Genomic DNA, 26,931 nt, shown 5'->3' with positions numbered 1-26,931 from the left:
GCTGAACCCTCTTCCAGGCATCATTTAGGAATACCTCTGCCTCTCTAGGTACCCTGTCCTGCTTTTCTTGAGATGTGCAATGGTAGCTATGTTTTGATGCCTCTGCAAGTCCACTTGTCTGTTTTGGCTTTCTCGAGGCCATATTGGCAGTTGGCAAGTGAATTTACAGTTTTAATAGTATTGGACTCACAATCAGATTGAATAGCATAGGTCTTAAAAATGAATGAGAGTTGTAGTAGGAGCACTTGGGCTGGCAGGCTTGCAGATAGCATTTGGGGCGGGGGAAAGAATTATCCAGGAGAGTCCTGGATTTTTTGGTGGAACTTGTGCCTGTGGGAGAAGGAGACCTTACACATTCAGAGCTCCTCTTGTGGTGCTCTGAGGGGAAGGCAGGAGGGCTGAGAAGATGCAGTTCAGTTGTGGAAGCTTGCAGTATAGAATCTATTCCTGTGCTGTGGTGGGGCTTTTATGTACCCAGTATCCAAAACAAAGCTTGTCCCTTACCAGTCCTTTGTCCTCTTTATTCATCGGTGAAATGAATTCTTGTGTAGCAATAAAGATTTTTTTCCCCCTGTAGCCAGTGCTGTCAAGCAGTTGGCTGGCATGGTAATTTTTCACACTTTTCCCTTTTCCCGAGGAAAGACCATACACTGTAATGCAGGCACTGGCCAGCTGCAAAGCCAGGAGAACAAGCCCACGTATTGCTAGATCAAGTGGCAGTCATCATCCTGACTACAGAAATGAGAGACTGGAGATAACTGGAAAGCTGTTACTGAAGTGACCTTCCAACCACGACCACAGGGCAGAAAATGGGCTATTCCTTTCTGAGGGAATAGTTTTGGTGTGGTTTTTTTTTTAATACTATGGATCCAGAGCTTCTCTCATGATTTTGGCGATCTAGGAGGAACTTAGGTTCAGGATGGAGTTATAGGGTGCTGCTACTTTTGTTGTGTTTGAATCCTTAGCATTAATACTTGTTTGCAGAAAGCACACAACAAGGAGAGTGGTTCTTCCTACAAGTGCCTGTTAACACAAAAGACAGGCATGCAGTTTCCCAAGTAAGTTAACAAGATAGTTCCTACTACTTTTGGTGTTAGATATTTTAAGAGAAAAAGATTTTTCTTTTTTCCTGTGTTTGAATGAAGACTATGTTTTGAAGTCATGATGGCTATGCTCCTAGTTCCTAATTCCTCTGCTAAAATTTGGCTTATGACTGATTAGGTAGATTGAAAGGGCAACTGCTGTACTAACATCGCTGTGGCATGCTTACTGCCATGTGTATCTGTTTTACAAATGCTGTGATGGGTTTAAGCGACGCTAGCGTGAACAAAACCTTCATATTGTTCCAGAAAAAAAAAAAAAAGATGATCTCCTCCTCACCCAAATTCACTGAAAGGTTTCTGTTATATTGGGAATTTTAACGGTTACATTCCTGCCTATTCATTTTAGTATTATTTTCTGGATTTGTTGCTCATTAATTTGTCTAATCATGCTTTTTTTGGACTTAGTAATATTGTTTTTCTTCACCGCCTCCTGAGGCAGTTAGTTCACTACCTGTTGTGTAAGGTAGTTTCAGGAAATCAGTGCTGCGGCAGTGTACTTGGTGAAATCTACTGTATAAGACAGAATGTGAAGTTAGTGTCCAGAATAATATACATAAAGAACTCATACATTCTGCTGGGAGAGGCGGGCACCCAATCCAGAAGTATTGTAAACATGTGCATTTGCCCTCTGCTACTCTGCACCTGAGTATGCACAGTAGCATGGGAAGGAGCCGTGCGAAGTTAGACACCACGCTGAGATAACAATTTTTGAAACATTGCTGGATCTCTTGAGGTGACCGTGTCTGTCAGCTGGAAAGGCTGCGACAACACTGGGAGAAATTCTTGTTACTGGAATAGAATGAGTGAAGTCACTTGCACACAAGAAAAAAACACTACGTGGAAAAACTACAAAGTTTAGCTATGGGAAAGCTTTCTTGCCTCATTGAACATCTTAAAATAGATAAATAAATTGACTGTTAAGCAGTTAGCAGCATGGTCTCTGGAAGGTCATGAAGCCTGCTTGAAAACAAGAATAGATATTGCTGACCCTTCATCTGCAGTTGCGGGAAGGGCTTGGCTAACCTGGAGTTGAGTCATCTGTATTGCAAACAAATAATAGATGGAAATGAGGTTATTCCAATGATAGGCATTTGTGAGTGTAAGCGCTGAAGCACACATTTACTAGCTTGCTGGTAAGCTTGCGTACTTAGGGCTGTAAATCAGGCTATGAAGTTGTGCCAGGGCTTGGAAAAAAACAGCTGTGGTGAAAGGACATGAGAAGCAGCAAAATCAGATCTGATTTTGCAAGTTATTTCTGTAAGTGTAGGCAATTTTAAGTACATGCGTAAACCTTACTGAGTTCAGGAGTCAGGTACACATTCATAGGTCTTTGCTGACCTGGGACATACATTACATTATCAGGATTATAGGACGTGTCTGAGGTTGAGCCAACCTTTGGCAAAGCTTGTAACATTGGCTTTCAGTCCAAAGTGCATCTATCTCCTTCATTTGAAAGAACTCCTTCATCTCTTAGTCTTGTTCCAGACTGCCCTTCTTGCTTTGAAGATGAACAGTATCTCATGCAGCTTGCTGTGTGGGTGGTCTCTGAAAATCACATTCAGACTCTGATTCTGCTCTGCATGGGTATTCCCCTGCCCTTCTTATAAGTGCAAGTGCTTCCCTTGTGTCCCAGCCAACAATTTTTCCAGTCTCCACTGTGACCTGTGCTCTGTGCCTCTTTTCCACTCCTGACTGCTGCCTTCTGTCTTGGAGATGTTTCTTCCCCCCCCCCCCCCCCCTTTTTTTTTTTTTTGTCCCTCAGAAGTGGAATAATTCTTTGAAAGTGCAGTTTCGAACCATTTGATTAAGGATTTCAATGGTCAAATGCATGTAGCAACTCAGTAGCACAGAACCTTAGTGACAGAAAAAATAAACCAGTATTTTTATTTTAAAAATGTTTAGTTTAATAGAAAGGTACGTGAACGATTTAAGAGACACCCCTTGCCCCCCAAACAGCCAATGAAACAGTGCAACAACAAACCCCCTTTCATATAAGGGAGGAAAAACAGAGCTTCTTCCTCACACTAGCAAGTGCTAGGGATTACGTATTTTAAAGCAGACAGACAAGTAACACCTATGGCCCACATTCATGATAGAAGCTAGCTTCCATGATGGCTTGTGTTCAGCTTTGTCATCCCAGGATGATCACTGGGAAGAAACCAGCTCTGAGGCACAAATGTTCTTTTCCCTAAAATTATATCTTATGTGCTGTTTTGGTTACATATCCTCTGCTGACTCTTATTTATTTTCTGTTAACATACCTCTCAGCAAAAATTGAATATGTATTTGTGTTTTCCCAACTGTTACAGAAAGGAAATATTCCTTGGTATGTTAAGGAGACAAGACAATGAAAAATATGTTATACTGAAGTTACGGAAAAATTATAATGGAAATTTTCTGCAATTTTTTAATTCTGATTTTTTTTTTTTTCTGAACAACTTGCAGAGCCAGTGATTTAGCTGGAGGGAATGGTTAATAATACATTTTTATTAGCTTCATCTAATTGACAAAAATGCATATATTGACAATTCAGATTGAAACAGTATATAATATTTTTTGTGGTAATGAAGCTAGCTTTGGGGGATATTTTTTTGACAAATTTTGGTAGTTTCATATTGCAAACAGGCTTAAGCAAGAAACTAGTATAATACCTGTATTTATTCCTATTTGATTTCTTTCTGGGGAAAAGAAAACCATGTATTTCTTGTTTAAGATTAGCTCAGATAACTGAGACTATTATGGATGCAGAAATGTAGTAACGACATTGAGGATCTTTGATCCTGGTCAGCAACAAACTATTTGCTTAGCAATGCCAGAAGTGTCCAGAGAAGGGCAACGAGGCTGGTGAAGGGTCTGGAGAACAAGTCTTATGAGGAGCGGCTGAGGGAGCTGGGGTTGTTTAGCCTGGAGAAAAGGAGGCTGAGGGGAGACCTCATTGCTCTCTACAACTACCCGAAAGGAGGTTGTAGAGAGGTGGGTGTCGGTCTCTTCTCCCAAGTAACTAGTGATAGGACGAGAAGAAATGGCCTCAAGTTGTGCCAGGGGAGGTTTAGATTGGATGTGAGGAAAAATGTCTTTACCGAAAGAGTGGTTAAACATTGGAACAGGCTGCCCAGGGAAGTGGTTGAGTCACCATCCCTGGAAGTATTTAAAAGACGTATAGATGAGGCGCTTAGGGACATGTTTTAGTGGGCATGGTGGTGTTGGGTTGATGGTTGGACTCGATGATCTTAGAGGTATCTTCCAACCTTAATGATTCTATGATTCTATGATTCTATGCACACTCCCACCCAAACTCCCATATTCATCTATATAGAATTTTAGTGGAATGCATAGAAATGAGTTTTTGCCCTCATTCTGAGGGGTTTCTGTTGATGCTGCTGTTATCTTTGATCCTAAGTGCCGGCGTAGTATCTTAGTGACCCATCACAAACTGTTGTATTTATGGCTGTCCCCCTGTATTAAAAAAACTGGGTTTGAATTCTACTGAATTCGTGTATGTGCGTTTTCAGGTTTATTCTCATAAAATAACCATATACTGGGGGTAGGGGGACTCCCTTCCATCTCACTTCAGGAATCTAACTTGTGATTTGTTGGATAGCATTTGAGAGAGAGAAAGAGGGAGGCTGCCTGACTCTTGAATAGATGCTTTGAGTCAATTCTTGAAGATTTTCCATTCTCCCTGGGCTCTGAAGGTAATGGCTTGTAATAGATGGTCAAGGTGGGCAGCATTGATGCCTAATCCTGTTACATGGGAATTTCCTGCAAACTCATTTTTCTTCTTGTAAATACCAAAATATTCATAGAAGAGTAACTGTTCATAGCGTTTGCTTCCATCCATACAGCTGGAGAGTCAGACCTAGCACGGTCCTGAGACTTCAGATCCTTAGTTCTCACCTCAGCCTCCTGTCTGCAAATGTAGGTCGGGAGCAGTGCGTTAATATGCTTTTCCAGAAGCCTATTTACTTTTGTATCTCATTATAGTAATTTTCAAACTCAGAAACCACCAATGTACAGTGTCACTGGAGATCTGTTGACCTTAAGCTCAGCTAACAAACCATGCTGTGAAATCTTGGGATGCCCTTTCATAGGTGTCTTTTTTTGGCACTTCTTAAAAGGTGAATTCAGTTTGGCCTTAAGCTAATGGTCACTCTGGAGAACCACAACCCAATTTTTCACCCTGGTAAGACTTACCAAAAGTTTTAGGACGGGGACTGCTCATTTGCCCAAGTTATGTGTGGTATCTGCATCAATATACTGAGTGTCTTCCAGTAGGCTGTCATTGCAGATTAAGAATTTTTATTGCATCTCACTGAGGCCTTCGGTTCACCCTGATGCAGTTCTCCTCTGGGAACTACCTGTACTCTAGCAGTGCCAAGTTGTGGAAGTGAATTAGTGAGCTGTTAATGGACACCGATTACAGGGAAAAAAAGGGGTTGCAAAATAAAAAAAATGCCTTGAAGTGCAAGGTTCCTGTAGAAACTTGTAATACTGTAATGCAGTGAAGGGATGTATTCACAATGAGAACAAATTGCTTTTCTCAGTGATAACTGTCTCGTATTTATGTAGCATTTAGTAACAACCCAAGGAAAGGAGGAAAATTTCTCTTGCCCTTCAGATAATACTTACAGTCTTGCTTAAATCTAGAACTCACTGTAAGCTTCAGATAAGCTACTTGGTGTAGGAGCTCATGGTATACACAGAACCAAGTAACTTGGGCAAAATATGTCTGACATCAGTGTTATTCATAAAGCACATTTTTATCAGCTGCACTGTAGCTTAAGGTTGGAGAGGACTGGCAGCATCAAGGAATGTCCTGAAGGTCTGCAGAAGCCACTGAGTCTGATAGCACCCTCTAGATGGTTGACTTTATCTGGCTAAAGCAATGCTTAAATGGTTTATTTTCCCAGAGGGGTGAAGCTGCTGAATGGTGCAGCTGTAACGAGCTAGGTGGCTGGGAAAGGAGCTGTGAGTGAGCCACTGGGGTGGCTGTGAGTTGGTCTCCCTCTGGGAGGCTGCTGTCTGGGGGAGAAGGCAAAAGCGAAAGCGATGGCCTCATGGCTGCGCCTCTCCTCTTGCTATTAGAAATAACGCTGCTCTGTGGTAGGAGGCAGAGGGCAGGTAGAAGGAGCCTTTTGTTTTCTTCTCCCCAGTTCTTCTGGAGGAAGAACAGCTGAGGAATGCGAGAGGTTCCCCCCTGGCAGGTCCCCTGTGCCCGATGCCCCCCTGGGTCTCAGGGAGTTGCTTGTGCCTCAAAACTTCATCTAGGATTCTTCGCGGATTAAAAAAACAGAAAGGAAAGAAATCCTCTCCACTGTGGTCAATGTGCTATTTTGTCTACAGCAATAGAGAGAGAGATTTCATTGTGTAAACCTGTATTTAATGAGAGGGGGTGTGCTCAAACAAACGAACATTACTGTAATTTATTTCACGTTACTAATGAGCATCATAACAGCTGTACATTTTAAATAAAGTACTCTCCCTGCTATCTCTTAGTGGGTTTTTGTTACTTCTGCTGTCATTATTGCATTGTTACTGAGAAAAATCTCGTCTTACATCTAGTTTTTCCTGTGGTTGCACTTTGCCTCTTTTTCCTGCCATTTAAGGTAGCAAGAGAGAGATTGAGAATAGTAGTTGCAGAACTGGTTTCACACTGATAAGTTAAATCTGTTATAAAAAGATGCCACATTGTTTCCTAATTTTTTAAATTATATTTCAGGTACCTCTTATATCTACAAATAAAAAGGGACATTTTCCATGGCCGTTTGCTGTGTTCTTTTTCTGATGCTGCCTACCTGGGTGCCTGTATTGTCCAAGGTAAGTACAAGCAGCAGACTTTTTTAAATACTTAATTCATAGATGTGTTCAGTAGAAAGAGAAACTCAAAACTGTTGTGGGAATATAGCTAGCAATAACATATATTTTTTTTAGTTGTACTGTTTCCCTGCATTGACATGCACTGTAAAGTGTTTTAAGTAATTCAGCCACTTAGCCAAGTAAAACCAAACTGGAACTTAAAAAAAATTTAAAACCAATGGGTTGTCTTAGCATTTAAGTGAAAAAGTATGGAATCAATGTTAGATTCCAGTTCTAAACAAAGCAAAATTCTGTTCTGAATCCTTAATGTAACTGTAGCCTATTCCATTTGAACTAAGCAGGAAAAAGTGTCATTCAGTGCCCTTTCTTAGAGCAAAGACGACCTGTGTGATGATGGAATATCTGGCAAAATAGTAGATGTCATTCAAGGAGAAAGGTCTTTTTTTTTTTTTTATTCTCCCCCTCTTTCTCCCCATCATTTTCTTAGGGCCAAATTCAGGTGTATGTCTTGGATTGCACACAGAGAAATAGTTAGCTAGGTGTCTGATGAGGGACTTCATATGTGTGGAAGTCCGCTTCATTCTGCCTTAACATGAATTAAGTTCTTAATGCGTTATAAGGCAGCATATCCAAACCAAGATTTAGTCTAGACCTTATTAAAGGGGGCTCATTTAGAAAATTAAAACACCAAATGCCATGTTTGGGTACCTAAGTGACACATCTTCTAGAAGAGGAATCAAATACTGTGGGCCACCTTAAATAATGTTACAGCCTGTGTTTCTCTGCTAGAACAGAATTTAACCAGTCCATATCATTGAGGATAAATCGGTGTAAAAAAGAGGAGAATCTGGAGTGCATTGTTTTAGTTCTGCCTGGTACCAGAATGACAGGTACTCAAAGGGGGAGCATTACCTATGCGTCTGTTTTACAGAGCATGTTTCTGCCACAGAAAATAGTTTAGGTTTGCTAATTACTGCTGCAGTTAATAAACAATGAACTTCATTTGAAACTTATTGATTGAAGTGGCAGTTATAAAGATTTGTTGTTTCAGTTAACTATCAGTTCTTCAAAGTAGCATTTCTTGAGAGATGCTGGATTCTTACCACTCATGGAAGTGTCTTGAATTACCCCGTATTTAATGACTTTTTTCCTTATTAACTAATGTTGCAATTGAATTTTTCTGTTTTGTTTTGTATTTTGGATCTGTTTAGCTGAGCTTGGTGATTATGATCCTGATGAACACCCAGAGAATTACGTCAGCGACTTTAAGATTTTTCCCAAGCAGTCACAAAAGCTCGAGAAGAAAATAGCTGAAATGCATAAAAATGAATTCAGGTAATTTAGAATGCTCTTTGGAAAAAAGACAGCTAAGAAATACTTGTATGTGTTTCCAAATAGTGTATGTTAACTTAGGAGGCTTTGTTCTTGGATTATAATAGATGCTCTACCAATATACTGTCTGATATGCTGTATTTGAAAATGCGGTTTCAGCTTAATGAGTTTTCTTTTCCTGTTAACCTTCATTAATCATAGCTGATTCCTGCATGTGCTGGTAATTTAGACTGCATTTGCTTGAAATGTAGGTCTGGTTAGTGGGAGTGGCTCACATCATGAGTGCTACTCTGGTTGATTAGTGGAATAACGTCTTTCATTTAGGGATCACACGTCTTTTGCTGTGAAATTTCTGTATGTAGTGGAATTATAAAATTCTTGATAGATATTGACCTGACTGAAACTGTAATTACATTATTTTATCTGTAGGTTGTTAACATAGCGGTGAATTGCACAGAAATGTGTTTAAATAACTTCTTTGGAAGACTAAGGAGGTGAGATTCAGAGCTCTGCACGCCCTTTTTCTGTCCTAAACTTGTAATAGTGTGACAAAGGGGAATGGAGAAAGATAGATTAATCAATCTTTGGTTTCAAAGTTGAATGTGTCCCGAAGTATGGTGTTATAGGAGAGAAGTAGCAGTGCGTTGTGCAACTATACCCTCTTCAGGATTGTCAGCGAATGACACGCACAGTAGTCGTGACGGTGGCTTGAATGATACCCTAGTCATTTCGCGTAGTTGAGAATAGTCCTTGGGAAGCTTGGAGAGGAATAGGATGTGAAGAAAATCAAATGAAAGCAAACGACTAATTACATAAAGTAGAAGGACAATTTTTATTCAAAGATTACAAGAGTCTTTGCACTTGCTTAAAACCCCTATGTTTTGTTTTCATATTGCGATATATGTAAATGCTTTGCATAAGTATGTGAATACTATTTATACCAAAAATAGATCGTGAGACACCAAATTCCTGGGGAAAAAAAAAAGAAAACGAAAAATTCCTTTTCAGAGGAGTTAAAGCTTAAAACACCTCTTTTTTCATAAGCCTATCAAATACGTTATTCAACCAAAGTGCAACATTCATGACAGTAAGCTTGCCAGTATTAATGTGTCTTCTCTTTTTTCCTTCCTGAAACCTATATACTTTGTTTATATTTCTTTCAGAGAAACAATGTTTTAAATGGCACAGCTACATCTGATTAAATTTTGGAGCAGTCCAGGCTGCACTTTACACAGACCCATAGAAACAGCCTTTTAAAAAAAGAAAACAGAATTCTCTTACTTTCAGTATTGTTCCATACAGTGGCTGCAGATTTCCAAAGGATAAATTCAACCTTTAAAAACTAAGATCTTTCATCAATTAGGCCAAGGTGCAATTAAAAAGATTTTGATCAGTTCAGTCTTTCAAGAACAGGCTAGTCCTTTATTTAAAGTTAGGAGAAGGGAAGGAAGGGTGTTTAGCCAAAGCTGGTATTTTGTATTTCATAGCCCTGGGAGAGATACATTTTTCTGTGCTGTTTTTTTCCCTTGTGCATGATTCTGCCCATCCATTGTGAATTTAATCTGCTAGTTCCTCTATTTTGAATAACCAGGCACATTTTTAATCTCATTTTTAAAATCCCCTTTCCTGTTAGTGCAATGTTGCTGATCCTGTGACAGTAAATGCTATAAGCCTTCGCACAGGTCCCTCTGGGATTCTCCTAGTTGTGGATTCCTCCCATCGATAGCTGCTCAGCATGTGCGGATGTCCCCTGGATTTCTTCAGTAGTCTTGGTGAGGAACACTATTCATTGTTGCCTTTTGGAAATCAGATGGTATCAACCTGACTTCTTTTGCCTGTGGATCTGCTGACTCCTAAAAAGAATTCCAGGAGGTGTTTGAGGCATAACTATAATTTATAGCAGAACTCTTCTCATATATCCCACTTATACGTATATGTTCCTTAATTCTTTTTCTATTCTGGATTTTACCGATTTGTATGTTATGAATGTTAGGCTCAGTGGCTTATAGCTCTTTGCAGCCCTCAGGAACTGTTTTCTTTCTTTTCTGTTTTCTTTCGCTTATGTCAGCATCTGGTGTGCCTTACCTATTTGTCTGGTTATACAGTTTCAGAGCTGTCCGGATAGCTACTACCTGGCAATTTTCCCCATGCAGCTCTGTCTTCCCAGAAATGATCATCCTACTACATTTTTTACATCAGACATTCATTAGTCACATAGAAGTTTTACCTTTTTCCTGATATTTAATTCCATGAATCTCTATTCTAGTGGTACAAATTAATAAAACAGATCTGTCATGTAATGAACTATATGTAGAGAGGTCCAGTGCTAGATGATCAGATTTCCGTATCTAGCTGGAAAAAGATGATTAGAAAAAACACTGAGCTTACAGGCTTCTGTCTGGTATTGATCAGCACATCTGTTTCACTGCATTCAGCAAGTTGAATTTTCTGATAGGAATTAATATTTTGCTGCTCAATGAGTATTTTTAAAAACGCTGCAAAAGGTTCCCCTGGCCTTTTTGTAACAAGATTCTTGAGTGACGTGTTAGCTGAGAGCTAACATGTGAGGAGAGCAGAAGAGACTAAGAGCCATTTTAATCCAGCTGCCATTCTGCTACCTTCAGAAGAGTTACTTCTGAGTTTCAGCACTGCACGTGAGTCTGGCTCTTTGTTTTCTTCACACGTGTAAATAAAGAAAGATGATGACATCTCTGTCCTGCAGCAGGCTCCCATATAACCAAAGCCCTGTGACTTGGAAGGGGCCAGTTTTTCGCTGAATCCTGTCTCGGCATCCTCAAGGCCTGTTTACCGGGCACATCTTTTCTTCTGTCCCACACATGATGGAAGAATTTGCCTTTTGAAAGGCATGTCACATGACGACAGTGAGGGGAATGTCTGGGAAGCAGCAACAGGGTACTGTGACAGCTGCCAGTGACTTAGTGACTCATCTTGTGTCAGTTCGAAGCCTTGTTCTTATTAATTAAAACAGATGTATGACATGGTGCCCCTATTTCTTATGCTTTGTGGCTGTGAGAACATAACTGGATTTTACCAAAATGTGATCTTTTATGTGACTTTCCACTGTACCTAATTGCAAAAATAGAAATGTGGCAGATGGAAATGCATGTCAGCTTTATTGAGCTGTGATTAATTGTCTTGTGAATTTTAATTAATTATTCTTCCTTCATCGAGAAAGGGAGGGGTACAGGAATAATTTCAGTGAACCTTACCAGTGGTGGGGCAAACACCTGCCTTGATTTCATCACAATGCATATTCTCATTTTCCTGTCATTCCAAGTAAGTCCTCTTTTGAAACACAGTATACCACTGAGATGTGAAGAGATAATGCTCTTATGAGTTAAAATCTTAGAATATATGAGGATGCAGTAGGAACTGATGAGACTTGGAGACTTGTTCTTAAAGGAATTAAAAATTTATTCGAATGTTATGTTTTTGGGTATGGTTACAACAAAGCATAGCTACTGAAGTAATAGCTACTTGCATTTCTGTTTCCCTGCCACTCTTAACGGATTGGAAAAGATTTGGGCCATAAAAATCTAGATATTCTGTGGGTGTATTCTGGTATACCTTCTTCTTCAAGTGAAGTGAATGCTAAGGTCTCTCCCCAGGTTCTTCATTTGCATGTCCCTTATCCCTTTTAGTTAGATGTGTGGAAGTGTTTGTAAGGTTGCATTGTAAATCACATCAGTGAAATGATCCAGGTTAAAAATAACTTACTTTCTTTTACTTGACTTCCACACAAAAGTACATGGAACCACGCGTTCAGTTCTCACCTGTTTTGGCAGTATTAAAGGTACTTAATACACTGCACTGTGCTCAGTTTATAAAGCCATAGTTCATTTTTACTTCTGGTGACCAAAAGCCCCCAGCTTAACAAAAATATGGTGAAGAATTCTGTATAGATTTGGGGAAAACCAAAACAAAACTAACCCATCAAATGAGGTTAAGGAGAGTCATGAAATCTTCTAGGTGGATGAGAGTAAAGCTGAGTGAAAGGTTAATTCTTCAAGCATAACAGCAGGGATTGCTAGGATTACTGGGTTTTTATGTGAAAGATCACTCAGGTGATCTTAATAATCTCTTTGGGATTTGAGGTTTTGTTTTGTTATGTTTTTTTCTTAACATATCAGGAGTTTGCTCCTTTCAGATGTTCCCGAAACAGTTGTACTTTTTCCATGGTGGAATTAGTACTGTTTATTTGTTTGGGCAACCTGCATTAGTAGCTGGCCCAGTTTTGCTTCTAGCTATTGCTATTAGATTTGAAAACAATGACTGACAATATTGAAAACAACGGACTTCGTACGTATGTATGCACCTGTGTCAGTACTAGTTCCAAACTGACTTCTGTGTTGTTACAACTGTGGGATTTGCTTCAGATGACCAAACAAAACAGATGTTTTTAGTGCATAGAATCATAGAGTCATTAAGGTTGGAAAAGACCTCTAAGATCATCGAGTCCAACCATCAACCCAACACCACCATGCCCACTAAACCATGTCCCAGTCACATTCCTTTCTCCCTTTTCCAAGACAAAAACTCCTTCTTGTGAATTTATATCAAATCTTATGTCCTTTAACAGAACATTTGTTACTCTGATAAAATTCCCTGGCTTTTGAAAGATACCTGTCAGCCAGAGCTCCCTGAGGCCAGACACCTGAAAATACAGAGATTTCCAAAGAGAAGATCCACATAAATCCCTATCAAGGGAATTTATATTTGTAGGAATCATGGGATTTTTCCCCTTTTTTTCTTTTTTGAAGGACTCAGTGGTTGAAAATAAATATTTTTTTTTTCCTATCCCACCTGAAAACTAATGATCTATTTTTACTTATTTCTGATACGAAATATTATGCCATGTAATTTATATGAAAGTGTTATGTAAACAGCCATTAATTTATCTGAAAGCCCTATGCAAACATTAACTTTGCCCAGTAAATTATAGAGTTACATGACCTGTTCAAATGCCTGTTTCCCAGGCTGACCTCATATAGGTAAATGCAAGTTATTTATTACTGCTTGGGATGGCCAGTGTGGATACAGGCTCAAGAAGGTTGAGTGCTACTGAGTTGTCTGTTGTCTCCATTGTGTGCATCAAATACTCCAGCTTTTGCAAAAGTCATATGTGGGAGAACATCTTTTGGGAGAAGAAAAAGTTTCCTCTGAAGGTGTGAAATCACTGCCGTGTTCTGCTACTAATTTCTCAAAAGCAATTTAAACTTCTAAGCTAAAGGGAAGTATTTTCTTGAAAACCAGAGTAGCAAATTAATGCTTGTCTTTGATCCAAGCTAAATGAGAAGTGTTGTTTAAATTTGATTTGAAAGGCATATAACATTTTTATACTTTGCTGCATCATCTACACTGTAACTACTCGGTGGGGATTGAAGCACTTTTAACTTTCCTCCGCTGCTCTCTTACTGTATTCCCTTCACCGTACCACTGGTTACCAGGGGTTCTTAGACTCTGGTGCCAGCCCGAGTACAGGAGTTCTCCGTCTCTGCTGATCTGGCTCTCCAGCTCTCGTGCAGACATGGAGCTGTCGGTGGAGCCACTGGCAAGCATAACTGTAATTGTTACTATCAGAGTGTATTCTGGGAGGCTGTCCCAGAAGACTTGGCAAGGATTGCTAGAAAATGCTTCTCTTTGTGGGTGTTAATATCATTTGATCCAAGATTAAAGCAACTTCTTGCATGCTGTTGAATACATTAAAAAGTGCTACAACTAAATTCCTGTTTAGCAAGTCCAGAATAAGGTGGATCTTGTATTTCATTTAAAAGCTTCTTGCAATTAAAGCTACATATTATCTGCTTTTATGCATTTAATGCTGGCAGCACACTCATCTACGCTTTATATTTAACTTTTTGTTCTACCCTAATCACATAGGTGTTTAACGGCCTCATATACATGAAGGGAGTCTGATTGGAAGGACGTATGGTGTGCTCCAAAACTTGCAAGTCACGTTACAGGAGACAGAAGCCACTTTGCCGGGGACCAAGGATCCCGGCATGTTGAGGATTACGTGGAGGAGAGGGGGAAGTTTGGAAAAGAGCAGGACATGGGCTACAGCAGCGATAGCTGACTTCCAGGCCTAAGGAGCCAAAGTCTTTGTAGTTCTCAGCTATACAAAATATACCAAGGACTTTGGAGAGCTGAGGATGATGATGATGAGCAGTGAGAGTTCACAGGCAGATAGTGGTGCCAGCTGCTCGGGGTCTCACCTATGTTACAGCCCTAGGCTGCACTGAATGTCTTCTTCATTTCAGCCTGAATTAGACCATGCTGGCTCACTTACAGGTTGCCAGTGTAGGCATTTAGATTTATCCATCAGGCTGTATGTTGGCACATGTCACTGCAACTTCAAAATTATCTAATTCTCTCTAATTTAGCAATCTGGTATTAAAATGCCATTGTGTTTGCTGTAATAGGTGAATAATTTGTTTGTTTCTACTCTGCTATATTTTCCTGTTGTATTCTTTCACTCCCTAATTCTTATCAGTTGTAATTTGACTGAATTAGAGAGATGCTGGAAGGTATATTTATTAGAAGTTTGAAATAACAGGCTCTGCTGGTCACCTAGTCCTTTCCCTGAAGAATGATGTGTGTGTTGCTTTCCTCAAAGCTTTGTTCTGAAATGTTTTTTTCTTACAGAAGTGTGCTTAAAACCAATTGAAATTAAGGAACCGTACTTGTAATTCTGGGTACACTTACTAGAAAATGGTAAAAGTGAGATGCTGTTTTGTTGGATTGGTGTTTGCATGGCACAGAGAGTATTTCCAGAAGCTTTATGGTGAGGAGCAGCTTTACCTGAGCATGATTTTAATGGAAGATGCAGTTGTAGCAGTAATCTAGAGAAAGGAACTTCACAGAAAAAACAGGTGTCTTTTCCCTTCTCTTTTCCCAAAGGTCTATCTGATACAATGAAAAACTGAAAAAATGTATCAATACCCATGATTTTTCTTTTAATGGGAATTCCAAGAAGTGTTCAGTAGAAAGGTTAATCTACTTGAATTGAATAAGGTAGTTGTTTTTATTGTAACATTGATAATTTTTTAGCTTTAGGAAAGATTTATTTTGTGTGTGTGTATGTGCATGTTTGCCCCCCCCCCCCCGGAATAGTGATCATAGTCATGATCCACAAATGTGGTTGTTTTCTTTACCAAGCTAGTTGTTGCCTGTCTCATGGTGAGGTTTGGATTCAGGTTCTGCATATTTAGCATACTGCTGAATTTGGATGTCTGTGTGAATTTCTACAATGTAGGGATTTCTTCATCAGCTGAAAGGACCTATTTCCTCTGCCCCTCTCCTCCCTCCCCACCTCTTCTTTATTTGGGAGAAGGCTTTACAGGCCAGGTGTGTCTGGACCGGAAAGATTAATCTACTGTGATATTAAAAACAGATAGCTCAGTAGATGTCTCTGTATCGTGGGAGTAGATTTTAAATTAATAATAAGTAAATTAAAACTGCATCTGCTCTGTAAATGTATTCTGTCTGTTGAATAGGCTTAAAGCTGTCTGCGTCACTGCATCGATTTATGAAGTAAAGTTGAAATACAAATATCTAAACATGGATTTCAGAGATACCGTCTCAGCCTGATCTTTGAAGCACACAAGTAATTTGAAATGTTCTGGTAGAAGGAGTTATGTAAGTGGCACGCCATTACAGTGTGCGTGGTGTAAAATTAAACCCATAAGCATCTAATAGACTCATTAAAAGAGTTTGATTATTGTTTTAATGTCATTATTCAGGTTTTTCTCATCCTAGAATTTTTATCTGTCTGAGAGAAAAAAAGAATTTTGCAGTATAAGTTAAAATCGATACTTGAGTGTTCTGCAGTTTTCTAAGTTTTTTATGTTCCAGCAACATTTCAGCAATTCAGCTACTTGCCAGGTGATAAGGTCTCTTTTCACAGGCAGACCCATTTAAAGGCTTTTTCCTTCCTGGCACAGGGAAGTTCTCAGGGGAGCAGCACTTGCTACCTGGGCAATGTGCAAAGCCTGGCCTTGCTATTCTGACAAACTGAGCCACAGCCTACAATGCAATTTCTTTTACCAGTGTCTTCATTTAGTGCTTTTCTTTGAAATTATCGCCACCATTGTGCTATTGTCTCCAGTACAACTGAAACACTGATAATTGTAGCAGATTTGTGTTCCAATACCACATAAGCCTCCTTAGCACCTTCATTGTGACTAAAAATACTAGCAGACAGACTGTATTTGAAAACATCTCCACTGTCTGCCAAAATCTCCTGAGCTTAAAGGAAAAGTAAAAACTACTCAAGACCTTTAGCACTATAGTTGTATAGCAATTGGAGTCTCAACCACCTGTAAAGATTTAAAGAAACAACAGCAAAACCTCAGCCATGTGGTAAGCAGTTCTGTGATCAGTATATGGTGTAGCTAAATGCGTTGATGCTTTATGCAGAATTGTGGCTTTTTTTTAGGCTAAAAGGAAACCCAGGTAACCCTCTTCTGCTGAGGGATATCCTGTACGATATAACAAGGAGAATATTTCATAGATGGAGATCCTTCTTGAACAATCACTGTGGTCTCTCCTGAGACTGCAGTGAAGTATGTCCACAGTTGCAGGGCAGAGCAAAGGGTGCTTGATGGAGACTGAGCCTATGTTATTTAAAGCTTTATGGCTGGTACTTCTCCCTGGTTTGCATGGAGGTGAATACATAATGTTTCTAGAGGCCAGATCATTATGTACATACTTATTTATTCTTTGAAATAATTACATTGAAACACCCTACAGTCCATAAAGACCCAGAAATTAATTGTACATGTGACATGCTCAAGTACTGTTTTGCTATTGTATTCTGCAGCAAGTAACTTTGTTTGACATAGAGATGAGGCAAAAGGACGGTCAATGATTATGCCTTTTATTATTATTAGTAGTGTGTTAATAGTAGTATCTCACAGCAATTTATAAGTCAGTAAAAGAATCAGAGAAGATAGATGAAGTGACTTCACTGAGGTCATTCAGGAAGCAAGAAATTGAGAACAGCATTGAAAATGCTTTTTCTTTGCTGTTATTGCTGTATAGTCTTCTCTGTGTGGTAAAAGGAATTAATGCTCAGTCCTGTGCTATCTCATCCTTGACTTTCACTAAATTTCACTACTTCAGTTTGTAACAGATACATACCCCAAAGGAAAGGTATGAAGGGGAGAAAATTCTAGAGTGAATTAGTGTGGGCAGCCAGCAAAACAAGTAGATCATTGCTGTGGCACACCCTGGAAGTATTCCCTGTTGAGCTTCCTGGCCTTTGAAGTGCTTCAGAGTTGGGGGCCCTGTGGGAAATAAACAGAGCTTGTACATACTCCTGTGCGTGCTTCTCATGAGCCTAAAGGAAAAAACAGAGCATGTTGCAGACATCTCAGTCTTCTATTGAAGTCTTTGTTTCATTAAAATTTTATTAGGAACTTTTAGATTGATTCCTAGCTTGAATCATTAATTCGTAGCTAATAACTGTGGAGCTCAGTTCACAAATAATCCACATTTTATTATTTGTAAGGTATACAGAAACTTTTCTGTGTAATGGTTTCTTTTACTGGTCCTGTTCAAAACCTCTGGCATCCTGCAGCTGGGTGCTATAGTGGTTGCAACATATGGAAAGGAAATACATCTTCCATTTAATGCTGAACACATACTGAAAAATTTGGGTAGTCATACAAGATCAAAAGGAGTGAATGCAGAGAGAGACACATGACTTTCCTGAGACAACTGAGTTATAAAGCAGCAAAGATGTGTTGTCTAAATATTCCCTGTTTTTCCACTGTAAGAGGCATTAGTTGAAACACTTGCATAAGTGAGGGAACTCTACGTTTTTGTGTAAGGCTGTTTGTTGCATGTAGAAAGCTTAAAGGCTTTTTAACAAAGCCAATCAAAAGCATATCTAATGTTAAATCAGTGATTGATAAAAAAATGTTGACTTTGCTGATAGGATTTGCTATAGTTGCATTTTTATTTAGTAATGAAAATTTCATTGCTAAGTTACAGATGAAAAGCATATTATCAAGGCTTGAATATTAATCCCTTGATAAGGGATGAATGAGGATTTTTTCATTTGATATCGCCCTTGACTCTTCTGCTTTGTGATGTTCTTTTAAGGCTTTGCGCAGTAGCCATTTCCTTAGCCTGTAATCTGGTAAGATCAAACTTGACCATGTCTTCTGCTTTTTTTTCCCAAGTACCGCAGGTTGTTCCACTTGATGTGCCCAAAGACAGCATAGTTTCAGAGGCTATAGGTGAGGAGAGCATACTAATTCTTTTTTAAAGTGTCTATTTAATAATAATTGCAATTTAACAATTTTTTCCCTTTTGGAAATGCCAAAACCCCCAAATCACATTGTTCCAAATTATTTGTCGCTTTTTGGTCCTTTCAAACCAGAAGACTGACTACTTTCCTTTGTACCAGCAAAGGGAGGTGGGAAAAAGATGCATTTTATGATCTTATTTTTCTGTAAGGCTCAATTTCCAATAAGCAATCAAATCATCTAGCTTTTCACTATGCAACATAAGTGTTCTAAGTAATTTAGGTCAAGTTAGTTAATTACTTCTGTCCTGTGCAGTTGGTTGGTACATGAAACAAACTTGTTGCCTTTTTAAGGCTCATTTATGGTCTTGCAGTTGTGATTAGACTTAAAGTTGTGATTTATTAGTATTGAAAAGGAGAAAAACAGTTTAGTAGAGCCATCAGAAAGTTGATTGGGCAAAATAAGCATTTTTGTTTTGTTTGCTGCTTTCATGCTGTCTTCCCCTTAAATATTTATTCGTGTAAATGCACATTTGTAATTTTTGGTGTTCCACTTGATACATGTTCTTCTCCATTGGAAAGTGGTGAGAAAGAGATCAAAAAAGGAAGGAGAAAGACAGGCACTTCTTCTCTAATCTCGTGTGGTTTTTATTCTTTAAAAGCTAAATATCAACAAAAATGTGATCTGAAATAAAAGTGCAAGTAGTGTAGTATCAAGTCAAAACACACATGGAAGAAGCCAAAGTATCATGGGATTGACTGGGAGACCATGAGCAGTGAAGTACAAATGAGCATGAATTAAAACTTTGTAACAGAAAAGATTATTGACACTTACATTGCCACAGGGCATCAGCTTGGTAGGTTCAAAATGGTATTTGACATCCACAAGCATGCTAGACATTGTCTTAATTGTTAAACTGAACCTTGGGCCTGATACTCAGTCTTGTATGTCAATGCTTGTTGGTTTCTAGCTACCGGGGATAACAGACTTACAGGGAAATTATTCTACACCAGTGCACAGAGCAGTTTTTAAATGCCAGTTCCCAAGTGCCGTTGGTCACAGTGTGAGACTGGACCCCAAAATGCAGGGGTAAGATAAAGTATGACTGTTGCTGTGTTCCTTGAAGATTTGTCTATGGCTCATTTTTTTGATAATTTGCATGAGAAGCATTTATGAGGCCTGTCTTTCTAAAGGTCCTAAGCACTGCTCATTGTCACAAAACCATATTATCTATCAGAATCACGTACTCTAGTCATGCAAATACATGAATAAAATAATACTTGGAACAGTTCACTGACAAACAGGCATTGTAAATCTGTGTTAGAGATTATTGTAATGGCAGGAGTTAGAACAGCAAAAATCAAATAATAAACTTACTCTAGAACTCAAGTCTTGCATGCCGTGTTTCAGGCTTTAGTGTATCTTCATGGTTGATTATAGACACCCTAAAAATAGGAGCATATAATGGAAATGCTGACAGATTCTGAACTATCATGATGGTAACAGACACTGCTATAATTAGGCATGCATCTGAGTAGACAGTGTAATATGATTGCTGTGTTTATATGCTGCGCTGGAAGGAATGTTTGTTAATCTGCACAATCCTTTTAAATGAGTTGGGGAGCAAGAGTTTGGAAAAAAGATGCTGAGGTTTATTTCATATTCAGGCTGACGTCCGTGTGTATCAAAAGACAACAAATACTTGCAGGATATTGGATAACTCTGGTTGACTGCATAACATGTTGTTATCTCAGGATTGAGAAAAAAAGCATCAAAATTTACCTGAAAACATCAGGCACTCTACAATTCAGCATCAGCAGGAGAGAACATGTGAAAAGTTTTCTATCTTTATATTATAAACAGAACATGGTTGAAATAGTTTGTATTTCAGTAAGAACTTTTCTTTCCTCCCTTTTTAGGCATTTAAACTCTCCAGTCAAAAAGTCTTTTTCTCTTATTTTCTTTTTGTTGTCAAAATGCTGTTTCTTTTGTAATTTCAGAAGTCAGAGCCCAGCTGTTGCTGAATTTAACTTGCTCCTGAAAGCATATTCTTTGGAAACTTACGGTGTTGATCCTCATCCTTGCAAGGTAACAGTTCTTTTTACTAATATTTAATAAAACGTTCTTTTTACTAACATTCAGTAAAAAGCCATTAATTGGCTAGCTCTGTTTTTTATCCAGGCACAAATAGGGAGTAATTTATAAAAGAACTTGCCCTGAAACTACATATTACTTTTAAGCCTTGGAAGAACATTGGCTGGTTGACATTTCTCCATCAGTCAAACGAAAGGTCTCTCCAGAGGAAGCAGAACATCATGGGAGAATGTAGTAGAGGGTCATGACAAAAGCTTTGATTATACTTTATAATTTCTTTGCATTTAATGCAAAGGTTTCTCCAAATACTCCAGGTCTGAAATATTTTACGTTTGCCAAGATTTTCAGGATTCAGTGTTATTCTTGTCCAGAAGATGCAACAAATTGTTCGTCCTCGGCAGATTAGTTTTCCAAACACTGTCAAAATGTGCAAATCTTAGGAAGCACAGCAAGCCAAATGTACAGAGGGGAGAACCGGACATACATTTGCATATTCCTCCACTTTGCTGTTTTGTGGTTCTCTATAAGAAGGTGATTTTAGTTACCAGTTCTGATTATCCCTTACACCTGCATTTTTAATTACTTGGTTTTATCTGCATAATCTGCAGTGTTTGTTCTTAGTGTTACTTGCTTCATGTTTTAACTGCTGCTTTTACTTTGGCTTGTATACCATCTCATTTGGTGGAACAGCAGTGCTGTCCAGTTAACTGTTCTGGTGGTGAGCACCCTTAAGCAGTCAGCTCAAACGTAGAGCTGCATCAGATTTCATATATACGTTGCTAGGAATGCTGGTCCTGTGTGAAATGCAGGGTCTGGTTCAGAGCTCCGTGAAGTAAGCGACTTAGTAAACTTTAGTTTGAAACTATACTGCAGATTTTCAGAGGGCATCCCAGAGACTTATGTTGGCACTTAGGACAGATTCAAAACTGGCTCAGGATTTCCTCTTTACCCATGTGGCAGGGCTTGTAGAGTGGGGGCATGCAGGGGTTCATGGCCCATGGTTAAGGAAAATTTTTTACTCTTCTGGAAATGAACTGCAAAGCAAGGTGGTTCCCTGGCTCCTTATGTCGTGCTCCTTCCAGCGCTGTGGCTGCTACTCCAGAAGCATCTCTGTTTCTGTTCCCCCTTATTTTATTGGTGGAACATAAGGCACAATAAAGTTGACTAACTTTAGCAAGGTGAGGGTCTAGACCTTAGGACGGACAGGAAATCCAGTTAATACAAAACTCACCTGAATCATTGCTCAAAAACTATGAGCCAGAACTTTTATTGTGGAATTAAAAAATTGAAAAAGGGCTTTCCTATTTTAAAGGCAAGTATCACCATACGTTCTGGTTTGTACTCAGGAGTACTTATTGTAATAAGTGCTGTCTGTCAGCAGTACTTCCAAGACAATATCTTGCAGAGGAACAATGTATTGTGAAATCTTAAAAAATATCAGTGTTGAAGCGGATATGAACCTCTGGTTTGTAGTTAGTCAGCACATTAAGAATGGGACATACACAGAAGTATGTTTTCAACAAAATCAGTAAGTATACCTAAGGATTCCCCGTTGTCATCAGCTACAGGTAGATGGAAACAAAGCATCAGGTACTGTTACTCAGTTAAATGCCTAGAAATAAATGAGGCCTGTATTGCCAAGATCAATCTTTGTTCTTTAGAAGTGTACAATTTGAAGGCAAAATTTATTTCAAAAAGGAAAACAAAATAGAGGTAATCTGTAGTGGAGTAACAATTCATGCTATCACTAAGAAATACCTCACTGGATGAGGGGAAAATTGTATTTCTTTTTTCTCTTTCAAGGACACAACGGGGACGACTACATTTTTAGGATTCACAGCTGCAGGATTTGTAGTTTTCCAGGGGAATAAAAGAATTCATTTGTTAAAATGGTAAGCATGTGAAGTAAGACTAGATTAATATGCAAGAGTCTTTTCTCCTGTGTCTTCTCTTCTTCTTAGTATCTTCACCTGCATTTGTTGTCTTTAACATGTGACTATTCCTTCTCTTGCCCCATCATGTTTCTATTTTAAAGGATCTTAGATGAGAAGTAGAATAATAATAATTTGGTCTGGTTCTTCATCCAGTGAAAATTATTCAACAGGGTGCATTAGTCAACATAATGCACAAATGCTAAAACTGAGTAAGTTGATTTTTCAACTATGCTGTAAATCACCAGTGAGGCTTACTGGCAGAGATGTTTGGAAGATTTTACAAGAGTCCACCTGCATCTTTATTTGTGACTCTTGGAAATGTTGCTATTTTGTCATTTAATTAACCTCAATTTGAAAACTATAAAAGAACTTCTTTGGTAAGCAGAGGAGGAGGGGAGAATGGCTTTGAATTTTTATTTTTTAGCCTCTTATTTTAAGAAGTGGACACTTATGCAATTGTCCTCAGTTTGTCTGGCTTTCCTTTTCTGCTCCTGTAAAACATTTGACTTAATTGGTCAGCCTCACCCACGTTTGAGGGGGAGGTAAAACAGAGCTCCCGCAGGTGGTGTAACAGCAGCTGGCCATGCCCTCAGCAATGTGGTGCTGAGTGAGCACAGTCATGCTCAACCATCGATAAATCTCATTTTAGCCCTGCTGCTAAACATGCCAACAGCAGTTACTGCTGCTCCACCTCAGCGCTCCCAGCCTGTCTTGTCGGGAAGAAGATGGGCAGGAGGTAAAGAAATGGTGAGGTCGTTTTTTGTGTAGAGCTGGACTCTTTGCTGCATATCCATAGAAACCTCCCTGAGAGCTGACTAACCTGAAATCCTCAAAGGCGTAAAGTCAGCGTAGTCCTGTTCGTATGATTCAGTTCTATGTGGAGCTCTGGGGACATGTCAGTCAAATACCATCCATTTGTGATCCTGGATTTGTGCTGTAGTTTCCCTAGGGTTAATTTCAGGTAGCCCTAGTCACAGTGCTTCAGTGGTTTGTGCTTTTGGCATAAGGACGGTGTAACCGTAATGTCAGTCTATGGTGCAGGGAGGAAAGAATAGCACTTGCCGAGCATGTTATCCACCATACTGTGGGAAATGAGTTTCACAGCACTTAGTTTTTCATGTTACTCAAGGATAAGGTGTCCGTTCCAAGATCTCGGTATATTCATTTAGCCCATTGGCATGTAAACCAGATGCAAAATGAAATAGTGATAGAGGAAAAGTCATTAAGCTGTCTCAGTGTTACGCTGGCCATTAGAAGGTCGATCTGGTAAGATTTATCTGAATGCCATGTACTGCTCCTTTCATTTCTGAGACCTAAAAGTGAGTGCTAGTAGCTTTAACTGATAAAAGATGAAATTTGCACTACACAGTAAAAATCCAAATTCATATTTGAGATTTCCTTTTCAATGGAAAAGCTTTCTCAACTGGAATGATTTTTTGCTGTTGTTTAATGTTAAAGCAAAACTCTTGTTATAAAGTTTCTGGGATAGCATTGTTCTTGCCTCCAGAATCGTTCCCATTTCAACCATCTGACATCCAAAATCTTTAGAGAAGTTTATGAAAAAATACAGCGTCTCCATTTTAGCTGTGGTAATGACAAAATTTCCATTACAATTTAAGCAGAGGCATCATATTGACTTTACATGGTGCACCACTATTCCATATGTAGATTGTGCTTCCAACCTTGGTTAAAGTAAATTTTGGCATAGGTTTGCAACTCACAAGGCCCCAGTAATAACTGCTCTCAAACATTTTCTTTCTCTTCCTGTTGTGTTCTGTCTGTAAGCAGTCAGTTACTAAGATGTGTGATAGGAAACCACAAATAAATAAGGATAGAGATAAGATGTTGCTGGTAAAAAGTGCCTGCATCTAGAAAATTATATGCCTTCTTATGCAACAGATGCAGGCTAAGAGTATTGTCTTTCCCTCAGTTGAACTAAATTAGACGTTCCAAGATTTTAAGATATAAGAAGAATTACAAACTGTGTAATAAATAGAATGTAAACATAAGCTTCTGCCTACTTTTAATTTCCTCTTCATTTTCAAGCAGCCAAAGTTAATTCTTTGAAGGTGCATAGGGATGTAAAAGAAATGGGCTTATATTCTCTAAAGAAAATTAGAATATTAGATGATTTTATGCTAAAAGTTGTAAGACTTCTGTTGAGGCTTTTTGTCATTTGACAGCATGCTTGACTTTGGGAATCAGGGAAACTTGCATGCAAGTTGCTTTTCTTACCTGTAGATCTATCTATTTTTCCTATACTTAAATTATTTTTCTCTTTCTAGGTGTGATGTTTATAAACTGAAATTTGAAGGGAAGACTTTTTATGTGTTTGGAGCTCAGAAAGAGGTCAGGTTTAATATTTTTACAGAATTTGCGTATTTGATTTAGTCAACTAAAACTTAACATCGTTTTTTAACTAAACAAACTTCTAAACAATCACTAATTGTACTTCATATTGTAACTGAAATGTAGAATATTAGTGAATGTGAAAATTGCTGCTGTCAAAAGAATGTCTAATTTGCAAAGTGTTGAGACATTTCTCACTCAAAATTCATGCAGTGCTGTGTTGATTGCTCGTGGGTTTGGTCATCTGTGTAGTCAAGTTTTAATGGATTTAAAAATGCTAAAGCTGTACCCACCCACTCTAAAGCATGAGTGACATCTGTATATGATTGAAAATTCAGGTGGGCATTGATACCTGGATCAATGTGAGGTATTTTTGGCTAATTACGATCATCTCCTCAAATCTTGGTCAGCTGAATAGGCTGGAGTCTGTCCTAGGTAGTTAAGAGTCCTATCATTGGGCTCTTGCCATTGAAATCATAGAGATTTTTGCCTACAGCATGCTATAATCAGTTCTTCCTGATTGCAGAGTGATATAACCCAGAATTATGGCTTTGGATGCAATCTAGGTGAGGAATAGAAAATGGAAGAGGGTAATAACGCCAGAGGTATTAGGGGCTGTTTGTGTGGTTGCAAGGAGGATCTGACGCTAGGACATAGGGAACAAGGAGAAGCGGACGGTAAGTAGTGCAGCAACTGTGCAATGTGGAATACTGAACTTTCCTCCTTTGATTTTGGCCTGAAGACAGTTGGTACAGATTTATTCTACAAGCCACTTGTACAGATTTATTCTACAAGCCACTTGTACAGATTTATTCTACAAGCCACTTGTACATGTGTTCTTCTCTGTCCCCTCCAAGCATCCCATTTTATTTCTGAAACAATTGCCTAGGCAGTTTAAAGATCAGCTCTACGTATGGGATGTACTTCTGTGGGTGAACCGCAGATTGAGGCTACACAGGGAAATGTGGTACAGCTACTTCAATCTTCGAGAATTCAACATTTTCATTTCTTTTATTTGCCTTCTTTCCTTGCACTTAGAAAAAGGCTGTGCTGTCATTCCATACCTCTACACCAGCAGCCTGCAAGCATCTTTGGAAATGTGGGGTGGAGAACCAGGCTTTTTACAAGTATGTAAACCTGAAGTCATTACCTATACTAAAAGTAAAAAAATGTGCATGTGAGTAGAAGATTGTTCAATGTGAAATGTTCCATTTCATTAGCAGAATTCAAAATGCAAACAGAAAATACGCAAGTTAATGGGGAATATTATTTCATTTCAAAACAGTATTAGAAATTGTTTAGAATCTGAATGAGGCAGAAGAGTTTTGGCAGTGAATAATTACACTTTTTCCAGCACACTGTTTTTGCCGCTCTGTAGTGTGACGTTGGATGGACACAGTACTGCACTTGTGTCTGGAACACAGTTGTTAATCTTAGCCGTGCTGTTGAACACCTTGAGAATGGAGGAAGCAATCTGTTATGCTTGATTCTCTGGGCTCCTCTGCCAGTAGGTACTGTTCTCCCACTTGAAATCCAAGGTTTAATAAGAGTTGATTGGGAAAAAAAAAAATTCTCTGCAATGATTGAAAAAAAAATAAAAAAAGAAAATGTTCTTAGATACATTTTGAAAGATGCTAGCCATCTCGTTTAAAAAAAACAACTGTAAATTGACAGGAAAAAAGCAGTATCTTCCTTGTTATTCCCTAAAAGAGAACCTGACAATGATTCTTTATTAAAAAGCTCTTATGCATTCTTTCTGCCCTCCATTGACATTGTTACATCTGTTTACTGATGCCCTTTAGGCATGTAGCTTTTATTCTTGCTACTTGGTCTCTCCTTACAGCATCTTGCATATTTTATAAAAAATACTGTTTCTGTGTTGGAGCATTTTTTCAGCGAAGCCACCGAGGCCAAGGGCTCTGGAGCGGAGGATCGCGCCGGGGGACCCTTCCTGAAGCGGCAAAACCCACGAAGGCAAAAGCGCAGGGAGTGAGGGGGTGCCCCAGCCCCCACCCCCGAGCCGGAGGA

At 38.9% G+C, this 26,931-nt stretch overlaps 1 protein-coding gene across 1 annotated transcript in view; it reads left to right on the top strand.

Annotated features, from left to right (window-relative positions):
• FRMD3 (FERM domain containing 3) overlaps positions 1-26,931 on the top strand; it is a 73,159-nt gene that overhangs the window by 14,250 nt on the left and 31,978 nt on the right. The window contains exons 3-8 of the mRNA XM_009328107.1: positions 6,823-6,920; positions 8,132-8,255; positions 20,527-20,614; positions 22,424-22,512; positions 24,840-24,903; positions 25,942-26,030. Of these exons, the coding sequence (XP_009326382.1) occupies positions 6,823-6,920; positions 8,132-8,255; positions 20,527-20,614; positions 22,424-22,512; positions 24,840-24,903; positions 25,942-26,030 (552 nt within the window). The remainder of the gene's footprint in view (positions 1-6,822; positions 6,921-8,131; positions 8,256-20,526; positions 20,615-22,423; positions 22,513-24,839; positions 24,904-25,941; positions 26,031-26,931) is intronic.

This window comes from Pygoscelis adeliae, unplaced genomic scaffold (assembly GCF_000699105.1).
Source record: "Pygoscelis adeliae isolate BGI_AS28 unplaced genomic scaffold, ASM69910v1 Scaffold45, whole genome shotgun sequence".
Classification (NCBI taxonomy): Eukaryota; Metazoa; Chordata; class Aves; order Sphenisciformes; family Spheniscidae; genus Pygoscelis; species Pygoscelis adeliae.
This window is presented reverse-complemented; position numbering and strand designations above follow the sequence as displayed.